Genomic DNA, 22,768 nt, shown 5'->3' on the forward strand with positions numbered 1-22,768 from the left:
TTCCAGCCTCTATTGTGAGACATTGCAAATAATGTTTTTGTACATATGAAGACAATATTATTGGAGGCTTTATCTACTGGAACAACGACATATTTGTCATGCAAAGAGGATAAGGCCTTCACAACATCCAGATTCTTGAAAGGGTTAGTAACTCTTGTACTCATTTTACATCGTAGTTTTTATGCGCCTCTGAATGCATGATCGTATAGCATTGATCCATTCAGACAAAGTGTCCAGGTATGGTTCGTCTTGTTCGCGCTTTATCCACTTTCTCGCATAGTCCTCAACTGCATCCACTAGTAACTTGAAATTGTTTTTCCAATTGATGGGCTGGGGGATTCTTTATTTTGGTCCCTTGGCTAACAACTATGTTAGTTGTTCATTGGTAACGATGCCAGGGTCACCAGTAATAACATGACCAGCTAGACTATAATTGTATTGTGACGATGCACACGAGCAATCCGGAGTCTGGGATTTCGTATCTTTGAGGTTAAAAACCCTCTAAAACTCTCTTGTGGTTGTAAATCTTGGATACTATAGACTTGGTGTAATACACTTTCTTTACGCGATACCTTGAGTATAACGTTTGCATTATGACTGACTAGACTGCATGTTTTAAGTTTGGCAAAGCCGAAAAGTCTATACTAAAAGAAAATCAAAATCACCGTATTTATCAGATATATTTGTCCCATCGCTATCATCAAACATTCTTCGGTATTTTGGATACACAATGATTAATCAAGGTTGACAATACGCGGATTACTTTAGGCAGATATCGTTCAATGTTATCTATGTAAGTATGCAACAGAGAAACAACACGATTAACAATAAAATAACATATATTCGATGCGTACAGAAATTATTAGACTACGTTTTGGAACACACACTACCGAAATTAAGCCATAAGGATAAATTGAAATTATGTAACTACCCCCAACTATCTTTTGACTTTAAGCGTATGTGTGGATATAAGATATTTACAATGAACGTTTTGGAACACACACTAACGAAATTAAGCCATTAGGATAAATTGAAATTATGTAACTACCTCCAACTATCTTTTGACTTTGAGCGTATGTGTGGATATAAGATATTTACAATGAACGTATATTTGAAGCAATACACAAAGGAAATGATACTAGTATGACAGAGTTTCCTTAAATTAAGTGCCTTCTTAGAAAGCATTTTCCTGAGTATCATTTAACATACGGGCACTGATTGTAAAACTTGAGATCTGATTGTTTATAAGTTTTGTTGTAAAAAGGATGAATTACGGTTTTCCACTGAAGGCTCCATATTACTTTTCAGTTGAAAATACTAACATACTCACAGTCTTAAAATTTGGGTAAGTTGAAATATCTTCTTGTTCATAAACGTTTTTTGAAATCTACTGTAGTTTTCTGTTTCAAACTTGTTTCAAACTGAATTAGATCATAAAAAGAAGAAATTTCATGCTAAGTTTTACTAGATACATTATATATCAAATTAAAGGAATTGAAACGTATGAGTTGTCGAAATGCTGGTTAAATATTTGACGATTCGTTTTTTTAATAACGTTACATGAAATGAAAACAAATGTTGCTTTAATGGACGGTCATCATGATCAAAGGAAGACAAAAGTATTTGTTATGAGAAACGTCCATCTGAATATGAAAAATGCTTTGACTGGAATTGATTAATTTACTATGGTTTTCTGAACAATCAGTAGTAAATGTTATATCATTTTCAGGACGATAACAAATTTAAATACATGCAATGGTTATATTCTGTAATGCGGCTGTACGGGATAAAAGTCGACGAAATTGAATTGCACAGAAAAATGAAGATATACTGCATTGAGACAGAGTTATGCATAGCTCAATACACTTTCTTTACACAAAACCTCGCGTATAACGTTTGAATTATGACGGGACTAGACTGTTCATTTTAAGTTTGTTAGACACAGTCAAGAGGTCTATTCTAAAAGAAATAAAATCACCGTAATTATCAGTTATAGTTGTCCCTTCTCTAGGTCAACAACCATTCTTCGGTCATTTTGGATACACAATGATTTATCAAGGTAGACAATACGCGGAATACTTTTTGCAGATATCATTTAATGTTATCTTTGTAAGTATGCAACAGAAGAACAACACGAATAACACGAAAATACAGATATTCGATGCATACAGATATTATTAGACTACGATCTGGTTCAAACACTAACGAGATTAAGCCATAAGAATAAAATGAAATTATGTAACTACCTTCAACTATCTTTTGACTTTGAGATTATATGTGAATTCTAAATATTTACAATGAACGTATATTTAAAGCAATAAACAAAGAAAATATTACTAATATGACAGAGTTTCCTTAAATTAAGTGCTTTCTTAGAAAGCATTTTTCTAAGTATAATTTTACATACGGGCACTGATTATAAATCTGAATATCTGTTTGTTTATCATGTTTTGTTGTAAAAAGGATGAAGTCTGGTTTTCTATTGAGGAATTAATGTTGCTTTTTAGTATAAAATACTAACATACTCGCAGTCTTAAAATTGGGGTAAGTTGAAATGTCTTCTTGTTTATAAAAGTTCTTTGAAATCTATTTAACTACATTGTTTTGAAGGCCGTTAGAAATTTTATAAAAAATGATCCCAAAATATATAACAGAGAAATCAATAAAATGAACCCTGACGAACAAAATAATTATGATGCTTTAAAACTTAAAATGGGTTCACAAACTTATATATTGCCGTAATTACCACCCGAAAAAATCTTGGTGAATTAGAACATGCTTCAATTGTGGCATATAACGCATGACAGTTAAAAAAAATGATGAGATTTTCATTCGATGATTTCAAAATTATTATTTTATCGTCTATTATGTATTTTATGTATCTTATCAGGTGTCATTTTTTTTATTAATATATGGTCTGATTGAATAACATTCTAAAATTGTAACATTTTTGTTTTTAGTATTATTTATAAGGATTCCATCTGAAATAATTATAACTCGAACTTCCTGTATCAATATATTCAAGTGTTCAATTGAAGTTTTGTTGAATAATTTCCTGGTTTCAATTCTAATGTTATAAATATTGATATCTGTTTAAAGGAGGGGCGAAAGATACCTGAGTAACAGTTAAACTCATGAATTTTAAAAAAAAACTGACAACACCATGGTTTAAAAATAAAAAGACAAACGGAAGAGTTAGCAGAATCTGCTCAACATGTGGCACCCGTCGTGTTGCTTATGTTATTATAAATCCGGTAAAAAGTCTAATTCAGTTGGTTACATTCGTGATGGGAAAGTTATTGTAGTTACAACATAAGAAACATATCCGATATCATCTGTGGAAAGGTTATTCGATAACGACAAACCAACTCGTTATGGCGTCCGTAAAATTACGAAGGGGTTACTTCAACTTGACCATTTCGAACTCTTGGTTAAAAAGCTTCTTTGTGAACAAACATCCTTTATCAAGGAAATCATTATATGAAATAACCGGGAATATCGTATCAGTTAGGAGATATATACTCCGTATACAGGCGCTGCTGAAATATGCTACATAGAAATAAAAAGTTTACAATTGGGAATCTGAAATCATCTCTTTTGTCGTAATATTTTCTTTTCAACCGGCCATCATTGTCAATTTCTAAATATTAGTCAAGATTTGCAGCAGACTTAACTTTATATGTAGTATCCTTTATATCTAGTTCAATGGGATAGATTCGCTAAACGTAGTCACCAAATTTTGTATTAATTAGTGAGATAACTTCATCTATATATCGGGACGTAAAGTTAAAGGATGTTGCTAGCTTATAATCGTTCTTCCTAAGAAGTTCCTGAATGACGTCAGCCTAATAATAATAAAGAAGCAAGTCGGAAAGAAGAAAGGCACATTCGGTTCCCTTTGGAATTCCGACTTTTTGTTAAAAGCACGTCCTCAAAATGTAAAAAATATGTAGTCAATTAGAAAATCAAGCATCTAGATAATGTCAATTTCAGAGAATTTATTTTTGAATCAGGATGAATCTTTACAAAGTAGGATTATTAAGTAATACTGACTCATTCAATGTATCTTATTGTTTGGAATGGGGAATAATTGTGCAAAGTTTAGAAAAGTGAAATGTTTTTATACTATTGCAAAATGAGAGCGTCTTAGATTGTGTGTTCTTTAAAATATTTTAGTTTTTCGTATCCACATCTGCTTCACACCACGTCTAGAATATGCAGTTTCACAATAACTTTGGAGCCTGGCTTTGATTGCTGATAAATAGATAATAATAATTTAGAAAGAGGTGTCTTGATGCACTTGGAAGACCCAGCAATATTTCGTTGTTTGTAATGACACTAATGTGGTTTGGGTATCAAATACAGTGATTTAAGATTCAGCTCTTCATCTTTGGTTGAAAATTAAAGGTTTTATAGTGCTTTTATTCCTATATCTCAAACAGCAGACGATGCTTAACCTCTAAAATCTTGGTGTTTGGTAAGTTGAATCTTGTTTCCATTTCAATATCGTATCACATAACTTAAAAATTAGCTCAGTCATGTTAGTCTCATCGCTTGAATATCAAACAATACAACTGATTCCACATTTTTTCATCAATAATATACCAACACTAAAAGCATTCCTTTTCCTTTGTTTTTTGTTTTTTCTTTTCTTTTCTTTTTTCATTTTTCTTTAAATGTTTAAAAACCAGGAATTAAAATTGATGTTATTAGTTACATAGTGTTCAAGTGACCTAATACGATATATATGGGGTCAACCAATTCGCTAGAATCCCAATATGGAAATTAATGACCCCATATAAATTGTATTAGCACGATATGTAACAAATTTATCTTACTGACTATCTAAACATGTGGTATTTAGACTAGTGACCTACATTGTATAAAGTTGATCAACTCTCCAATACCGTTAATATTATGCTTCCATTGTTCTATATAAAAACAAATGCCAACAATAACAACTACTTATCTTTAAATGTGTTTGATTAATCTATTTCAATATTTCACCATCATGATTGTATTGTCTGTTGAAATCTTTAAAGATTTTTCTCAGCATCGTGTTATTTTATAAAGGGACCTTGCGTTACACCCCCAACTAAACGTGTATTGAAATAAGTCCCGGCTCCCTACAAACCTAATATGGAATATACACGGTCTCCAAGCGGTTGAGTTTAACCAACAGATACATAGAAATTTATAGGAGATAAGATAAATATCAATAATAGACCGTAGCGATGAAAATTGCATGCATCTTTATATTTTTCAATAAATTAGCAAATAGTTATCAAGGTACCAGGATTATAAATTAGTACGCTATATTCGATCAACGTGTAGAATACCGCATACTTTTATCAATTCGTATATTTTATATATTTTGATTTGTTCAGGCAAAGTCACATGTTGAATTATATATTTGAAGTTGGATAGAAAACGGCGTTTAGCAAAAAGCATATGGCATATTGTAATAACCATACAGTGTAAATTCCGGATAACCGATCAAAGGAGTAGGGGCATTAAAGCCCAGTTCTGACCCAAGAAAATAAAAGGTTTGATAGCCATTTCAAATTGGCACATAATGTTAAGAAATGCATAGGGTCAAGAAATATAAATGAAAAACATAAAGATTTGTATCTGATGACGTCACAATTACGTCATAATATGTGCTCTTTTCACAAAAACAATAACAAATACAGAACTTATGCAGTTTTCTATCTTTAATTCCGTTCTGAAAACATCCTGCGAGAAACAACAAAATAATTTAACAGAAGCTTTTTGATAACTATTGGCATATTTTGACCAAATATAAAGTTGTTTCTTGGGTGCGCACATACTTTGTCAATCTAAAATATACTTAAAAATCACGAATTTTAACAAAATATGCAAATTCGATTATGATTTGTTGCCATGGTAACTTGTGCGATGTCAAATTTTTTTTGTTTTTTTATTACCTTATACTTAAGTCAAGTTTGTAGTAATTTAAGAATATGTATGATAACTTTTACAACAAACAACACATTGAAATATCTTCATGATACTCGAGTCCGCTCATAGTTAAAAATGGTTAAAACGGACACAAAAACCTCGGATTTTCAAAAAAATTACGTTTTTCATGAGAAAGAGAGGGGTATGTAATAATTTTCACACACGGAAAAAGAAAAGTTATATTGATTTTTTGTTAGATGAGACACTATTCTCTTCAGACATAGCCATGTTTTTTCGGATATCATTCGCTTTAATTTCACCGAAAATAGGGGGCCAATTGCAATAGCTTATCGTACTTTGTCCTTTGCAGTAAATTTTGGGCTAAATAAGGGCCTTATTGCCCCTACTCCTTTGGGCACAATCCTAAGGGCTATATAAAGAGGAATAGCACAATATTATAATTTAATTTCTAGGCCCCATTAGTGTAATAACCATACAGTGTAAATTCCTTATAACTGTACAAATTTAGGCCCAAACCCAAATTCCCGGAATAATAAATGTTCGATACCCGAGTGCCGGATTATATTCTTTCGCGTCTAATTTTAAAACTTACCTATAGTTGTTATTGTTAATATTCTGTTGTCCTCGTTAGGCATGAGATTTGTGTCACTGGACATCATTTCTCTTGTTTGCAGGTCTTAGTGAGTATCGAAACCCAAAGTCCACGCACCATAAAAGAAAACTGAACACCAGTTTATAAGTTCAAAAGCTTTTAAAAAATTCAAAACTAATGAATAAAAAAAATCGGAGACACCTCCGCCGGAAGCTGGTCGGGCAATATATTCATACTTGATTGATACAGCAAGGCATTACCGTAGTTTATTAGAACAAAATTCAAAAAGTACAAACAATTTAAGATCGCTATAAATATTCAGGAGTAAAGAGTTATTTATATAATGTTTATCAATCTTGAAATTATGCTAAATATAAACAACTGGTGTTAAACAAACTAATGGTAATATATTTTGAATTTTATTCTTTGAACTCTGTTCTTTTTTTAATTTCTGATAATTGTGTCCAAAATACTTCAAGATGTATGTCTCTTAAATTCGGCTTTTATCTGATTTCAGATCATGGCTAAAAATAAAAAGACAAACAGATAAATAAAAGTTCACAAGGCACAACAATAAAACTAAATACTTAGCAACACGAACCCCTACCAACAACTGGGGTTAATATCAGGTGCAAAGGACAGTTAAGCAGATTCTGCTCCACATGCCACACCCGTCGTGTGGCTCATGTTATTATAAATCCGGTAAATAATCTAATTCGGTAGGTCACATTCGTGAAAAGGGAAGTTGATTGTAGTTACTGCAAAACGAACATATCCGATACAACTGTGAAACGGTAACGGCGGTTACGGTTGAGATGTTACGGCGTTTTAAGTGGACACGTTTTGGAGAATTACAATAATCGGATACGTTTTGTTGATATCAAATTTAAAGGTCACGTCTGGGGAAAAACATATTTGGGGGACACGTTTGGAGGAATGACACGTTTGAGAGTTTTACATAAAATTGAGATATTTTGTGTTCTGTTAAATTGTTCCTTTTAAAATTGTTATACGATGATGACTGATGTACCCATATTTTATGAAATTGAGAATGGAAATGGGGAATTTGTCAAAGAGACAACAACCCGACCAAATAAAAAAACAACAGCAGAAGGTCACCAACATATATTCAATGTAGCGAGAAATTCCCGCACCCGGAGGCGTCCTTCAGCTGGCCCCTAAACAAATATATACTAGTTCAGTGATAATGAACGCCATACTAATTTCCAATTTGTACACAAGAAACTAAAATTAAAATAATACAAGACTAACAAAGGCTAGAGGCTCCTGACTTGAGACAGGCGCAAAAATGCGGCGGGGTTAAACATGTTTGTGAGATCTCAACCCTCCCCCTATACCTCTAACCAATGTAAAAAGTAAACGCATAACAATACGCACATTAAAATTCAGTTCAAGAGAAGACTGATATATATTTTTCCAAAATGCTTTCAACCTTTCATAGTGAGTGGCTTAGTCTTCACAGATTCGAAAACTAGTATATATGATGTTAATTCTCCCTCAAATCTTCAAATAATTCAAACGAAGAGAGGTCAAACACTGAAAAAAATTGACTGAGGTAGAAATTGTCTCTATAAGATTGGTTGACTTATTGTTATTGTTTAACGCCACTGTTATTGTATAGTTGAGATCAGTTTGTATGAGACGAGCAAACCGAAATATCCGAGGAGAACCATCGACCTTTGGCTGGAAAACTGACAAGCAGTTGTTGGCATGACACGGGTTATGTTCTTCTCGTATATTTTATGATAGTATGATACTAAACCACTAACGAGAGGGATTGTGCCTGATATTCATATGATGAAGACATAATCTTGCGATCAGTTTAATTGATGTCTGAAGCTGGCCAGCCAGTTAACTGCTAGTAGTATGTTGTTATTTGTGTTTTATTGTCATTTTCTTTATTTTCTTTTGTTAAATCTTTTGACATCGGACTCGGACTTCTCTTGAACTAAATTTTATTGTGCGTATTGTTATGCGTTTACTTTTCTACATATTCTAGAGGCAAAGGGAAAGGGTTGAGATCTCATAAACATGTTTAACCCCGCCGCATTTTTGTGCCTGACCCAAGTCTCTTGTATGATTTTTGATTTTATAGTTTCTTGTGTATAATTCGGAGTTTAGTATGACGTCCATTATCACTGTACTAGTATACATATTTGTTATTGGCCAGCTGAAGGACACCTACGGGTGCGGGAATTCTCGCTACATTGAAGACCCATTGGGAGATTTCGGCTGTTGTCTGCTCTATGGTTGGGTTGTTGTCGCCATTTTCTTTCTCAATTACGGTTTAAGTCAAACACACATGCCTACTTCAAACTCTTAACCTCAGTTTTGACAGTCTAATTATACCATAGCTGAGCTGTTAAGAGTACACGATAACTGATGCCTATACTACAAGAGAAAATAAAATCACGTTTCGAAAAGATTACACAATTAAGCATTTTTATATCAAGTTGAAATTTCCTGTCTGCCTATGACTTTAATAACGTAATGAAATAAATTGAAAATATGATATTAACAGACTATTGATCATGAGTAATTCAATTATGTACTTATAAAGGAGGTAGGAAAGATATAAGATATATACATGTATATATATATGTGTGTGTGTATTAGACACCTCTTTACTTGATTATATACAATATTCTTAATATATTTGTCATTTCAAAAGCCGAATTAATAAAACGTTTGAGAGCATATAATATAAAGGCTTTTAAACATTGAATTAAACCAATAATGTGTTTTGAATACTTACAGATAAAAGGTCCATATAATTTGCATATCAAACTAAAATTATTAATTTTTGGACTAAAATCAAATTTAAGTGATCTTAACAATTTGCTCTATGAACATCATATCATGTAGCATTATAGTGGCCATCTGACCTGTGAGCCATTCCCCACCAGATCATATCATGGCGATATTTGATAAAAAAAAAATGAGAGTTTTTTCACCACAACAATAAATATTTCGTTTTTTGTAGCTATCATCTGATAGTAATCACAATTTCAAACGCCAAACAAAACGTCCATAGCAAAAACAGGTTTAGTTTGACAAACTTATCCTAACCATCGGTTTAGATTTTTGTAACGAATATATCTTTTTTCTTCAAAGCAATGAAAGAGAATAAAAAACATTATACTATACGATATAAGGAATAAAGTATATATACGAAGTGCAAAAATTTCATATAATGAAAAACGCAAATACTTTACACGCACATTTATAAGTCTATAATTCGTTATTTGCATGTACATTTATAGCTAATCAGTGACTAAAAACTAGATGTTCCAGTACACTTTGTAGTCTTTCACATTCCTATTTACTTTTAGGAAATATTCTTATCTTAAATTACATTTTCGTAGATATACTTTAGATATCCTCGTGCAGCTTTGATCTGTAGATGAAGAACTTTGCTAGTCAAATGACTTAATTATGAATAGCGTTTAGTTTATAGCTATCATTGAGACTAAACATGAAAATACTCCCATTAACTTAATTTCAAAGTGTGTTGTTTCAAACATCCAAGCATAACAGATGGTGCTAGATGTTTGCTACAATACGACAGCGCCACAGTGAGTTTTCTATGATTTCTGGTTCTTCAGTGCAAAACGTACATAAATTACACTAAACCCGATTCATTTTTTATCGCAAAGTTTTAGTATCTAAAATATGATGAATAATTTTTATTGAAATCAACATGGCTTGGTATTTTTTGAAAACTTAGAAAAACAATCATTTCTTTTATTCCAATCTCCGAATGTTTATTTGATGTAATCTCCAATTTTCGCTCAGCTGCAATTACAATTGGTATTGTACCTACGTTTACAATATCATATACGTCTTTTGAAGCTTTGTGTGACTGTTAAAAATATCAAAAGGTAACAGAGCTTGCTTTTTTCCCCGTTCAGTGTGGATTCCCATATATTATAACCATTTTGTAATGCTACTTTAAACCATTAAAATGGTAAAAATATGAGTTTACATTATATACCCTTTCAAAATTTTGAAATGACAATATGCATCCTTGCTCATCTAAAAGGTCGTCCACAGCAAATATCCCATTTTTTGCCCAACTTTTATAATAAACACAGACATCGTTTATTTCAATATGCTCAACAGGGACATCGGTGGCCAAGTGGTGTAATTAGTTACTACTGTAATCTCTAGCCAATCAACACTGAGATTGTTAGTTCGAACCCCGATCTTGCAGCTGCACTCTACTCTAATCTTAATTGACTAGGATTTTCTGCTTTCCTATCGTAGGTCGGTGGTTTTCTCCGGGCACTCCAGCTTCTCACACCAATGCAACGCCACGAAAATATTGTTTAAAAACGGTGTTTAAATGTGGCGTTATAACATCAAATATTAATCCATCAATCAATCAATATGCCCAATATTTTATGTAGATAAAGAGATAACTTCCTCAGAATTACAAGGGTGTCGGATTCTTGACATTTTTCTCCAGGCATAAAATGTTTTTTTTCCAAAATTTGTTATGTATTTTTTTAAGTTATTTCAAAATAACCCAGCTCTGATTTTTTTTTATTTGTGTAGTAGTTCGTAATTCTATCCAACCCAAGTAAATTTAAGCTCTTGAATAAAATTTCTCAAATTTATACTTTTTAAACCACATCTCACTCAGTGATTGACATTTGCAGTATTCGTTAAGCTCTTAATTATGTAATTTATCTTGTCAGATTTACCATCCCAACCAAATTAAGTGCATCAGTGTAACTATTGAGTTGACGTAGTACCTTGTCATCTAGGCTTAGGATGGATAGCACCAAATGACTCAATTTTGATTTAATTAAAGACTATATAATAGAGATTTTACCAAATGAAATAAGCGACTGGGCTGAACATTTTTGTATAAGATTTTTTATTCCTAGATTCCACGAACTTAATTTAGGTTTAACGTTTTATCCAAATGAACACAAAAAGTAATACCCATTTATTTGAAGTTACTGGAACCCAATTTTAATTCCCACTTTACAGATAGTTTTTTTTCCCTGTCCATATAACATTTATTGTTATCTGATTAAATTTTCAGTCCTTATATCTCGGCGTAAAATTGATGTACACGGAGAGATGCATCTAATATAAGTGGTGCTTCATCTGCATATTAAGACAATATAAATTCTGCATTATCCATTGTAATATCTTTTATCTTATTACTATTTCTGACTAGAATTCCAAGTGTTTCAGCACAAAGCAAGAAAAGGTTAGGAGAGATGGGATATTCTTATCTATAGCCTCTTTCCACACAAAAAAAATTATTTTTCTCAGTGACTGTTGAAAAAGTATTATAACATGCTTTTATCCAATCATGAAGGATCCAAAAAAATTAAATACTGAACTGTAAAAACATGACTATTTGATATAGTCGAATGCTTTATCAAAATTAAAACGTCGGGTATATAGGTCAAAATTTTGAAGAAGATTAAAGTCGCCAAAGATCAGATACAAATGATTTACAAAATAGTCTATGATTTCTGTTTCTTTGTAAAAGAATCAGGGAATATCAGTATTCGGCTCATACTCATCTATTAGAGTAAATCTCTTTTCTTTGATATTAATTTCTAATCCCGGCAGATTACCATCCTCAGCTTTCTTAATAAAATTAACGGTAACAATTTTCTTGCACCAGATGCGCATTTCGACAATACATGTCTCTTCAGTGATACTTGGTGTATATATATTCAAAATTATTTTCAAATAGGAGAACTCCTCGGTGATTACAAGCACAATAATTGAAAATGAATTGACCTCTCAACATGTTTCTTATTAGGGTTAATATTTTTCTCAAGATGTTTGTTTTGAAGACAATGTATATTGAAATCTTTTGAATGCAGATAATTGAATGTCTCTCCTTTTTTTTCCTTTCATACACATGTCTGCAGTCCTTCGCAATTATGAGACATTAATTTAAAAGTTTACCTTCCATCAAGGTAATATGTTTCATAACTATCGAAAGAGAATATTTGCCTAAACAAGGAAATGAATAGTTTAGTTGAGATATCTGGGCTGTTTACATCGATATGTATTAGCTTCAAGAATATATCATATGTATGCCAAGTAACAAAAATCTATATTTTATGTAAAATAAATACAAACAATTAACAAGAATAAATGAAGAAGAAACACATTATAAGATGTAAAATGATAGTAGGATATTTCATATTCTGATGTAGACTTACATTTCTTATAAGGGGAGATAACTATTTTGTATATGTATGTTAGATTTAGATTGAATATTGATTTGCATCAAAATATGTAGGACATGTCATTATCTTGACGCTTTGATGATAAAACCTTTATTCAAAATCATAAACTAAATTATTCAATATATAACGAATAAGATTTATATGTCAAAAGAGATGAGATCACAGATGAAGTAGATTACAAAACTGACCATTATTGTTTGCTTCCTCAATTTATCTGGTCAAACTTGCCTAATAGTCATAGCTACATGACTACAGCAAGCGAGGTGGCATATACACAGCTCAGTGTCAACTTGCACAAAATGTTATAAAGACAGATAAAAGAGATATGAAAAAAATTACTAACATACAATACAGCTCACCTTATAAACAGCATTTTCATCTAAAAATGCATTTTTTATATATAATTTATTTTAAATCCAAAGTTTTGATTTCGTGAAATTTAGAGTCATAGTGTTAAATATAAAAATCAGATTGAATCAGATACGAAAAAGCAAAATAAGACAATAGTCTATAATATGGATGCATGCATAAAAGATATTTACAGCCTTCCCCTGAGTATTGTGATGAGCGACTCAGTGAATTCATCATGTGTAAATAGTTTTATCTTAATATTAAAAATAATATTTTTGTTAATTATCACATTTGTTATATTTCACTGTTTATATTTCTTCACAAAGCAATGCGCAGTACAAGTGACGTAAACTTCAACATGTTGAAGGTGGTCATTCTATAGTAGAAGTACTTCCTTATATTTAGTTTACATCATGTTATAATAAAAAGAAAACAGAAAATAAGTTAAACTATATATGTTCTGACAGTAACAGTTTCTGTAAAAAAAATATTTCTTGTGGTAGATTACTTTATCCTAATTATGAATTTCGGAAATAAAGCATGCATTTAGTAATACTTAACATATGAAAAAAGAAACACTTTTAAAAACAACACATAAGGCATACAGAACTACATATTTAGCATATTACTATCTTAAACAAGCTATGGGATGCATTTACTCAACAAACAGGGAAACAAACTAAGATTGCAAAGTGAGCAAATTAAGTCATTTGTCCAATTTAAATATTTTGCTATAATTTACAAACACCATTATAAAACAAAATAATAAAAAGAGGTAAACAAACTAAACACAACACTTGTTCTTCTTCTTTCTATTTTTAGTTTAAATGTAAAAGGCCTACAAAAAGAAATCTGACAATACACTTGGTTTCATGCAAACTATATTATTTTTTTTAATAGATCAATATAGGTGAATATGTGCACTGTTTACGCAAAGCTAAATTATGTATTCGGTCTTTTTATTTTTGGATTCGAGCGTCACTGGTGAGTCTTTTGTAGACGACACGCGCGTCTGGCGTAAATAAAAAAATATAATCCTAGTATCTATGATGAGTTTATTAAAATCCACTGGGTCGATGCCACTGCTGGTGAAGTTCTAATTCCACAAGGGTATTACCATCACAGTAATCATGCTGATATGAATTATCATTCATATGGTCATATTTATTAATTTACTGTTTACAAAACTTCTTTATTTTTGAAATACTAAGGAGTTTCTAACTCAGGAATACATTATCTTAGGTGTGTTTGACAAACTTTAAGGAATTTTGGCCCTAAATGCTCTTAAACCTCGTAATTTATTTGGCCTTTTTTACTTTTTTTTTATTCGAGTGTCACTGATGAGTCTTTTATAAACGAAAAGTGCGACTGAAGTAAAAATAAAGTCTAATCAAGGTATATATGATGCGTTTATTTATGTTTCAATTTTTGTATTTATACGCCAAATTTTTCTTAGCGTATATAAATACGGTATTTGTATTGGAAAACTAAAATAACAGCGACTGTTTTGTTTTAAAGCTTACAGCTGATAAGAAACTGCGATGTTAAATGGTCAGCAAAATGTTCATACAAACAGCAGATTTCCGTCGAATATAGCCAATCCAGAGTATGAGGAAGTTCGTGTAGAATATAATCCAACAGAATACGAGGAGGTGATTGCTGAACATCATCCAACAGAGTACAGGGGAGTGGTTGAAGAATATCATTCAACAGATTACGAGGAGGTGGTTGCCGATTATCATCCAACAGAAAACGAGGAGGTGGTTGCTGAACATCATCCATTAGAGTACGAGGAGTTGGTTGAGGAATACCATTCAACAGATTACGAGGAGATGGTTGTCGAACATCATTCAACAGTGTACGGGGAGATGGTTGGGGAATATCATTCAACAGAAAACGAGGAGGTGGTTGTAGAACAGCATTCAACAGAGTATGAGGAGTTGGTTGCAGAATATCATTCAACAGTGTACGAGGAGGTGGTTGCCGATTATCATGCAACAGAAAACGAGGAGGTGGATGCAGACCATTATCCAACAGAGTACGAGGATGTGGTTGCTGAACATCATCCATTAGAGTACGAGGAGTTGGTTGTAGAATATCATTCTACAGTGTACGAGGAGGTGGTTGCAGAATATCATTCCACACAGTACGACGAAGCTCATTCAGAACAACGGGCCGATACTCCAAATCCTGTCCACATTGCACTATCCAATTTGCCACTTAGACATCAAAGGATTCATATCCCATTGTGGCTGTTAAGTCTTATCATAATTTGCTCTTTGATTGCAATAGTTCTAACAGGTGTTGTTACGTTCTTAGTCAGAAGGGGAACATTACCAAAAACAAAATGTAAGTATTATACATACTCGTGCTTCTGTTCAAATCTTTTAATTTGACATGAACCTTCCACGTGTAATTTGATGTTCGATTTTCGCAAGAAGTTTTTAAACTCCAACCTATGTCAACCATTCCGTGCGTATAATATGTGTTTTAGGTAGCAATGAAAAGTTAGGAAAAAATATTACAATTTGCCCTTATAAATGTAACAATCCATTTTTCATTGCCTTCTTGCAATATTAAGCTTACTGTTTGTGTCATGTGCATATGTTTGTAATAACAATCTTCCATAGATTTTATATAAAATGGTAAATTATAAAAAAAAAAAAAAAAAAACATTTGGGTGTATCAATGGCAACAATCTGCATTTATTTGTTATAAATTATTGCAAAAAGGGGTTAAAATATGTAACTTATTTCCCCAAAATTTGGCTAAATGTAGAATTTCAATCGCTTGACATAATATCTTTTCTGAAACTGTGTACATATATCATTCAGTAAATCCAATGAAAATAATATATGAAAAAGAAGAAGTAGAATGATTGCCAATGAGACAACTGTCTACAAGAGACCAAAATGACACAGACATTAACATATATAAGTCACCGTACGGCCTTCAACAATGTGCAAAGCTCAAATCGTATAGTCAGCTACACAAGGCCCCGATTAGACAATGTAAAACAATTCAAACGAGAAAACTAACGGCCTTATATATAAAAAATTAACGAAAATTAAATATGTAACACATAAACAAACGACAACCACTGAATTGCAGTCTCCTGACTTGGATCAGGCACATACATTAATAATGTGGCGGGGTTAAACATGTCAGTGGGATCCCAACCCTTTTCCTAACCTGGGACAGTGGTATAACAGTACAACATACGAACGAACTATAAAAATCGGTTGAAAAGGCTTAACTCATCAGATGAACAAAAACACAAGTGGACGTGGCCGGGTACTTATACATCCCGACACAAAAAGACAATGAACACATCTGGAGTACTCGCAGTTATCTGACAGCTAGTTCAAAGCCACTACCAACTAATAAAAGAATCATGCATCTAAGACTAAACTACCAATCCGTTCACATCCAACATCCAATGGATTTAGTATTTAAACGTAATACACAACCAGAGAAAAACATGACCTTGTGCAATGCCAAGTTACAGGTATCGACAGATTATAGATCCATGAATATGTATATGTATATAATATACTAGTGATATTTAGTTAGCTTCTAATTTACTGATAACAAAATCAATATCTATAACAATAAAAACAATGTGCAATGATCTTATCATAGTGTTGAATAGGTGACCTTTTAGAATAAGTTCATTTAAAGGGGCGACAAGTTTACATGGATCATTTCTAAATTTCCGTAAAAATGAGGATGTGCTATCCCGTTTGAAATAAGTCGTCTTTCATCTCAATTTTTTGTAAAATTGCGTCAAAAACTTCGTGCAGAAATTTTTTTTAAACATAACATTAATTTCTGGACCGATGGCTGATCTAGCTATAAACATACGGATAGTCAAACAGAAAATAGCCTATAAAACATGAAAAAAATAATCTCGATTCTCTTATAAACCATCTTTGAAGGCAATTTGTTCAGCTGTCTAAAAAAGAATTTTTTTACAATAACTTTCCTATTTGAAAAATCCAACTGGGCCAAAATGCGAAATTAAACTCCTAACTGTGTGGTGTATTGCTATTTCTTTTTCGTTTTTGCAATACAGAACAGATTAGTATGATATTCGAAATATTACGTTTTCAATCAGTATAACAATGTTATATGAAAGTGAAACCTTTACCTAAAATAATTGCATGGTCTTTGTTTATTTTACGCGAACAATACGATTAGCAAGAAGTATGTAATAAAAAGTAAAATCACAAAAATCTTGATCGCAGAGGAAAATCAAACCGGAAAGTCCCTAATCATGGCAAAATCAAATGACAAAACACACAAAAAAAGAATGGACAACAACTGTCATATTCCTGAATTGGTATGTAGGCATTTTCAAATGTAGAAAATGGTGGATTAAGCGTCTTTTTATAGCGCTAAATCTCCCACTTTGTACAACAGTGTCATCAAATTCCGTTTTATCTACAATGATGCGTGAACTAAACAGACATAATAAATAAAATAGTCGAAATATGGGTACAGCAGTCATCATCGTGTTACAACTTTAAAAGAAAAAAAAATTAACAGAACATAGGTGTATGTTGTATATCTAACTGATAACTTCCCTTATGAAAATCAAGTACAATAAATATATTTGTTAAAGGTATAAACGTTGGTGGTTTTACTAAAGTAAATATGATTATTCGATATAGCCTTTCAAAAATTTGGCTGATGATGATGGTATGTCCTGAAAAGCGATTCGGACGCATAAAACCTATGTGTTTTCTAACATCCCACAGAGGTGTTTTTTTCATCGTTAATTTTTCTGTATTCTCAGGTCCAGATGCAGAGGAAACAAATTGTTATTTGTCGTCATGGAGCTCTTGGTATAAGTGCAGTGTTACTTGTGGCATCGGTGTACAAATAAGAATAAAGCAACAAATGAACAATACTAATCTTTGTAGTAAAAATGAAACATTTGACAACAAAACTTGTTATAGAGGCGAATGTACAGGTATGACTATATTAAACATGAAACACTTACCAACTTTAAATAATCAATCCTTAAATTTTGAATATAACGTTAATTGAAAGAAAGAAATGTGGATATTCTCTTTGCATTGCTATTGTTGTTGTTTTGTCATGAGTTGAGGTTTTTTTCTGATACCGGAGTGTATAAAACAAAATGCATTAGTGTAAAAAAAGGAAGACATGGAACATGAAAACCTCTAAAATAAATATGTTTTTTTTTTTTTTAAATTTCTGGTTATGCTGAAATATTTCCAACTGATTGCTAAGTTCACACAATCAATGTATTCATAGAATGACAAGACAAACACTTTAAACATTCTGTTATGTACATATATATATATTAAATTGAAAACTACGTTCAAACCTATGATTGCGTTGGATAAAAGCCGCAATTTTTATACGTGTGCATGTAAAACAAATTTCGTTGTAGAAGGGTCTAAAAACAGCACAAACAACAATTTCCAAAAGACCGAAAAAGTGAAAAAGTATATTTAAACAAAACGCATTTGACTAACAGTTCGAACAACTGATGTTTTTTAACTCTGCTGACTGCCATTGGCGATTGCCAAATAAAATTGATCACACCATGTAACAAAATGGATCTTAATATAAATTTAATACTAAACAGATAAACATTAACTTGTGGCCACGATGTTATGCCACAAACATACGGTGTCAATATTTTTTTAGCACACCAGATCCGGATTTCGACAATAAATGTCTCTTCAGTGATGTTAGGGATCGAAACGGTATTATAAAGGCCATATAAAAAGTCCCATCATTTTTAGAAAAAGTACCCTCATTTTTTTAGATAGACTCCTGAATTTTAAGAGTCAATATAGGATGAACGGATCATATAAACCGGAGGGGAAATATGATACAAGCCCAAACGAAAAAATATAAACGAGTCTAAATTGAAAACTACGTTCAAACCTATGATTGCGTTGGATAAAAAACGCAATTTTTATACGTGTGCATGTAAAACAAATTTCGTTGAAGAAGGGTCTAAAACAGCACAAACAACATTTTCCAAAAGACCAAAAAAGTGAAAAAGTATATTTGAACAAAACGCATTTGACTAACAGGTCGAACAACTGACGTTGATCTTTAACCCTGCTGACTGCCATGACTATCTGAACTGAAATTAAAGAATTTTACAAGTTTTTTGTTTCTTTTTGTCTTTTAGAAGGTTCTGAATAAATTTTACTTAATACAGGTACAAAAACAAGTCGGTCAGGAGGGATGTTCATTCAGAACTCTTTGCAATACCGACTATATGTTGTAATGTCAATCCTTCAAATTCAGCATATATATATTTTCGATTTAAAAGTCCAGCATTTTCATTTTCATTGTATTTCCTGGTAGAACCGGTCTTGTTCTTCACAAAATAAGAATTATTCTAACCAAAAACAAGAAATTTATATCCACGATTCCCATTGTTATAGAAAAGGGTCATGATGTTTTTGCAAAATTGCAGAGATTGTGATTGAAGATTTAGAAGCAGATCTTTCGCAATTTTAAGAATCCACATCTGATTCATACAATAGTATCATTTGTATGAATATATCTCATTACAATATTTCTGAAGGCCACCGTTCACTGTAGAAAGAATAGTAATCAACACTTAAGAAAAATGGACGAACAACTTTATGATGTATCGTTCCTCATTTGGGAGTTCTGTGGAGTTTTTGTATCCAGTATATTAACAATAGATTTTCTTCGTTTTCATTGATGTTATTAGATCCATATATGCTTTCGTAGATAACTATGTTTTACATATTACAAGCTAAGATTATATAGTTTAATCTCTATTTGTTAAAACGGCAATCGTAGTGGATGTCTTTACATTTTCGAATTTCAAATTAAAAAATGAATATGTTGACTTATCACCAAGTAGTTTTATTTAGCATATTATCACAAAAATCTAACCATTCTATTATACCAGTCTACATTTAATTAAGTACACATAACAAACATTCCTTAATTGCAATTCAGTACTTTGATGATTTGCGCCATGATCACTATGTCTGAACATTATATGAAAACTTTCAACAGAACGTTCAAAACAACAAATTTTGTACGTTATCCTTAGAAAAATAATATTAACTGATATTATATTATGTTGTTATTCCAGGTGAAAGTGATGCATTCGACATGAAATTTAGCAGAACAGCTTTGCATGCGAATGTGTTTATATCAGCTGATAATACAATTATAAGTAATGTCCCCACTATCGACACCTCAAACAGTCCTGACGCACAGTTTCAGAATTATAGGGGAACTATTGCAGATATTTGTGTAGGAGACAAGGAATTAATTTACTATGAAGTAAACTATACATACACCATTGTGAAACCAATTACTGCATATGCTCTTGTATTAGAGGTAGGTTTGGCTGAACGTTCCAAAGTTGACAGATCTGTCTACGTCGGCAACGAAAACGTCAGTGGATGGTCTTTTCATCTTGCTACGGATAGTACAGTAAAAAGCGTTAACTTGTATTCAAGGAAAGCTGATTATCACAAAGTCTGGGAATCATTCAGTAATGATACAGTTGGTACAAAAGTTCATGGAAGATTTAAATTGTTCATAAACAGACGAAGAAATCATTTTGCGCTGAGGCACGATGGGTCGATATTCCATGTCTTCAATAATGTGACCTCAAGTGCTAAACTTTGTCCAGTTTTTGCAGTGTACGCTCCTAATAGTGTTCATGTCAAATTACAGTTAATGAACCCTCGTAACTTTACTTATTATCCGTGGTGAAAGAGTAATTGTGTCTTACTTCATATTCAATGATGCAAAATTCAACATACATGCATTCCTGCTCCTTCTAATCTTTTTTGTGTGTACTTTCTGTTAAGTATTTTTTTGTAGCATATTTCTTTTTTGTCAATGTTATGATTATGCTAGTTGTTTTTTAATATTATGGTTGTTGTGTCATTGTCTCTCTATTAGAATCCTCATACTATAGTGTATGAATATTACTGTGATAATTTATAGATTTAAACGTAAGTTATCGCAAATCATTTACACATTTCAGAAGACTTTTTGTTTTTTATTCGTTTTAAGAGTTTCTATTTTGGTTCTAAGTATTCCATTTGTTATGATTAAGCTTTTTACGTCATAGTTCAACAAGCATATCGAAAAAAATCCCATTTCTCTTTTATTTAAAATTATTCTTTAAAATGCAATCGTTAATGCAGTTATAAAGTTCAGTTTGTATTATTATTATTATATTGATGTTTTAGATCGAGGCGAATTTCCTGATATGGAACATGTTCCGTTTGTATTTTTAAATTCCATGCTTTTATTTAATGTAAACCGTCTTCCTTCACTTAATTAAGGCGAAGTGTACTGTACGTAAAATAACAACTCAACAGAATTTTGTTAAATTTTACATGTGGATTCTGCTTGTAAAAATACATCAGAATAAAAAATAAAAAGGGGGTAACCGTTTTCGTTTTTGAGATACAGGCTATTAAAACTGACAGCATGATACGCCAAAAATACAAAGGATTTATAGGAAAAATCATAAAAAACGGCATATATTTTTACTTTATCATGATTTTCTAATTCTTTTGTCAATAGATTCGAAATGAGATTCACAAACAAACGACGTTTGATTTTTAGCGGAAACGTCATACATAACGTCACTACAACAGTCAATCTCCGGCGCAGAGCTCACATATCCGTTCCGTTCAATACTTTGTAACACTACACTCAATATTAAGTGCAGTATTGCAAAGCATGTATGGAACGGATATGAACTCTGCGCAGGAGATTGTACAACAGTAGGACAATCGGAAACGCCTTAGTAAGAATTTTGGTGCTCAGTGATACGGATCACTAGACGACGTTGTCAACACGTAATGGCGGCCATTATTTGACGTTGGATTTGGCATTCCACGCTAAAAAGTTGCATTTATGACATTCTTGGATGCTCAAACTTTATGTTAAACAACACAAAAGGTAAAGGTTTATTCCAGAGATTTCAGATAACTATTATCAAATAAGTCGGATCCAAAGAAATTATTTTAATGGCAAAAATAAAATGCAAAATTATATCAAACATGAAATATATTGCAAATTCTACTCTATAACGCTATTGAACTTATTGTACCGTATAGTATTGTCATACAAACCTTGAGTGTGTGTTACATATTATCCTATGTATTGAAAACGCTAAAAAAATAAAAGCGTAATCGGTTGACATGCGATTGATAATGATACAAACTGAAAAATGTTTATTGAAGTTTCTGCTGCCAAAAGAAATGCAAATTTGCAAATAAATACATTGCAAGTGAAAGAAAGTTACTGTATAGTCTTAATAAGCTCCTTTTTTTTTTTATTAGAGATGGTTCCGCATCTTTTTTTAAGTAAATTTTTTAAATTAGATATCGAGTAGTTGTCCTGATAAGCACAGAAGGACTCTGTATATATTTGAAAAATTCGGTTATAATATTGGGATCGCTTCTTTTCATCCTCACATTATAGAAAAGTTGTTTAAGTTCAATCCCTTTGTTTGTTTTTACCTTTCAAAGTATTTTCTTATACTATATAAATGACAGTCCAACTGGTCTAACATCTACAGTACATTTATTTGCAGACAACACAATAGTTTATTTGGCAATTAAATCAA

At 31.9% G+C, this 22,768-nt stretch overlaps 1 protein-coding gene across 1 annotated transcript; it reads left to right on the forward strand.

The window, feature by feature from the left end:
* The first annotated feature begins 1,248 nt into the window (after nt 1-1,248).
* Nucleotides 1,249-21,112, forward strand: LOC134683842 (uncharacterized). The gene is made up of 4 exons (XM_063543152.1): nt 1,249-1,345; nt 14,653-15,483; nt 17,933-18,109; nt 20,261-21,112. Exons 2-4 carry the CDS (start codon nt 14,676-14,678, stop codon nt 20,890-20,892), a joined length of 1,617 nt encoding a protein of 538 aa, XP_063399222.1. The 5' UTR covers nt 1,249-1,345; nt 14,653-14,675; the 3' UTR covers nt 20,893-21,112.
* Nucleotides 21,113-22,768: the final 1,656 nt, after the last annotated feature.

This window comes from Mytilus trossulus, chromosome 9, assembly GCF_036588685.1.
Source record: "Mytilus trossulus isolate FHL-02 chromosome 9, PNRI_Mtr1.1.1.hap1, whole genome shotgun sequence".
Lineage (NCBI taxonomy): Eukaryota > Metazoa > Mollusca > Bivalvia > Mytilida > Mytilidae > Mytilus > Mytilus trossulus.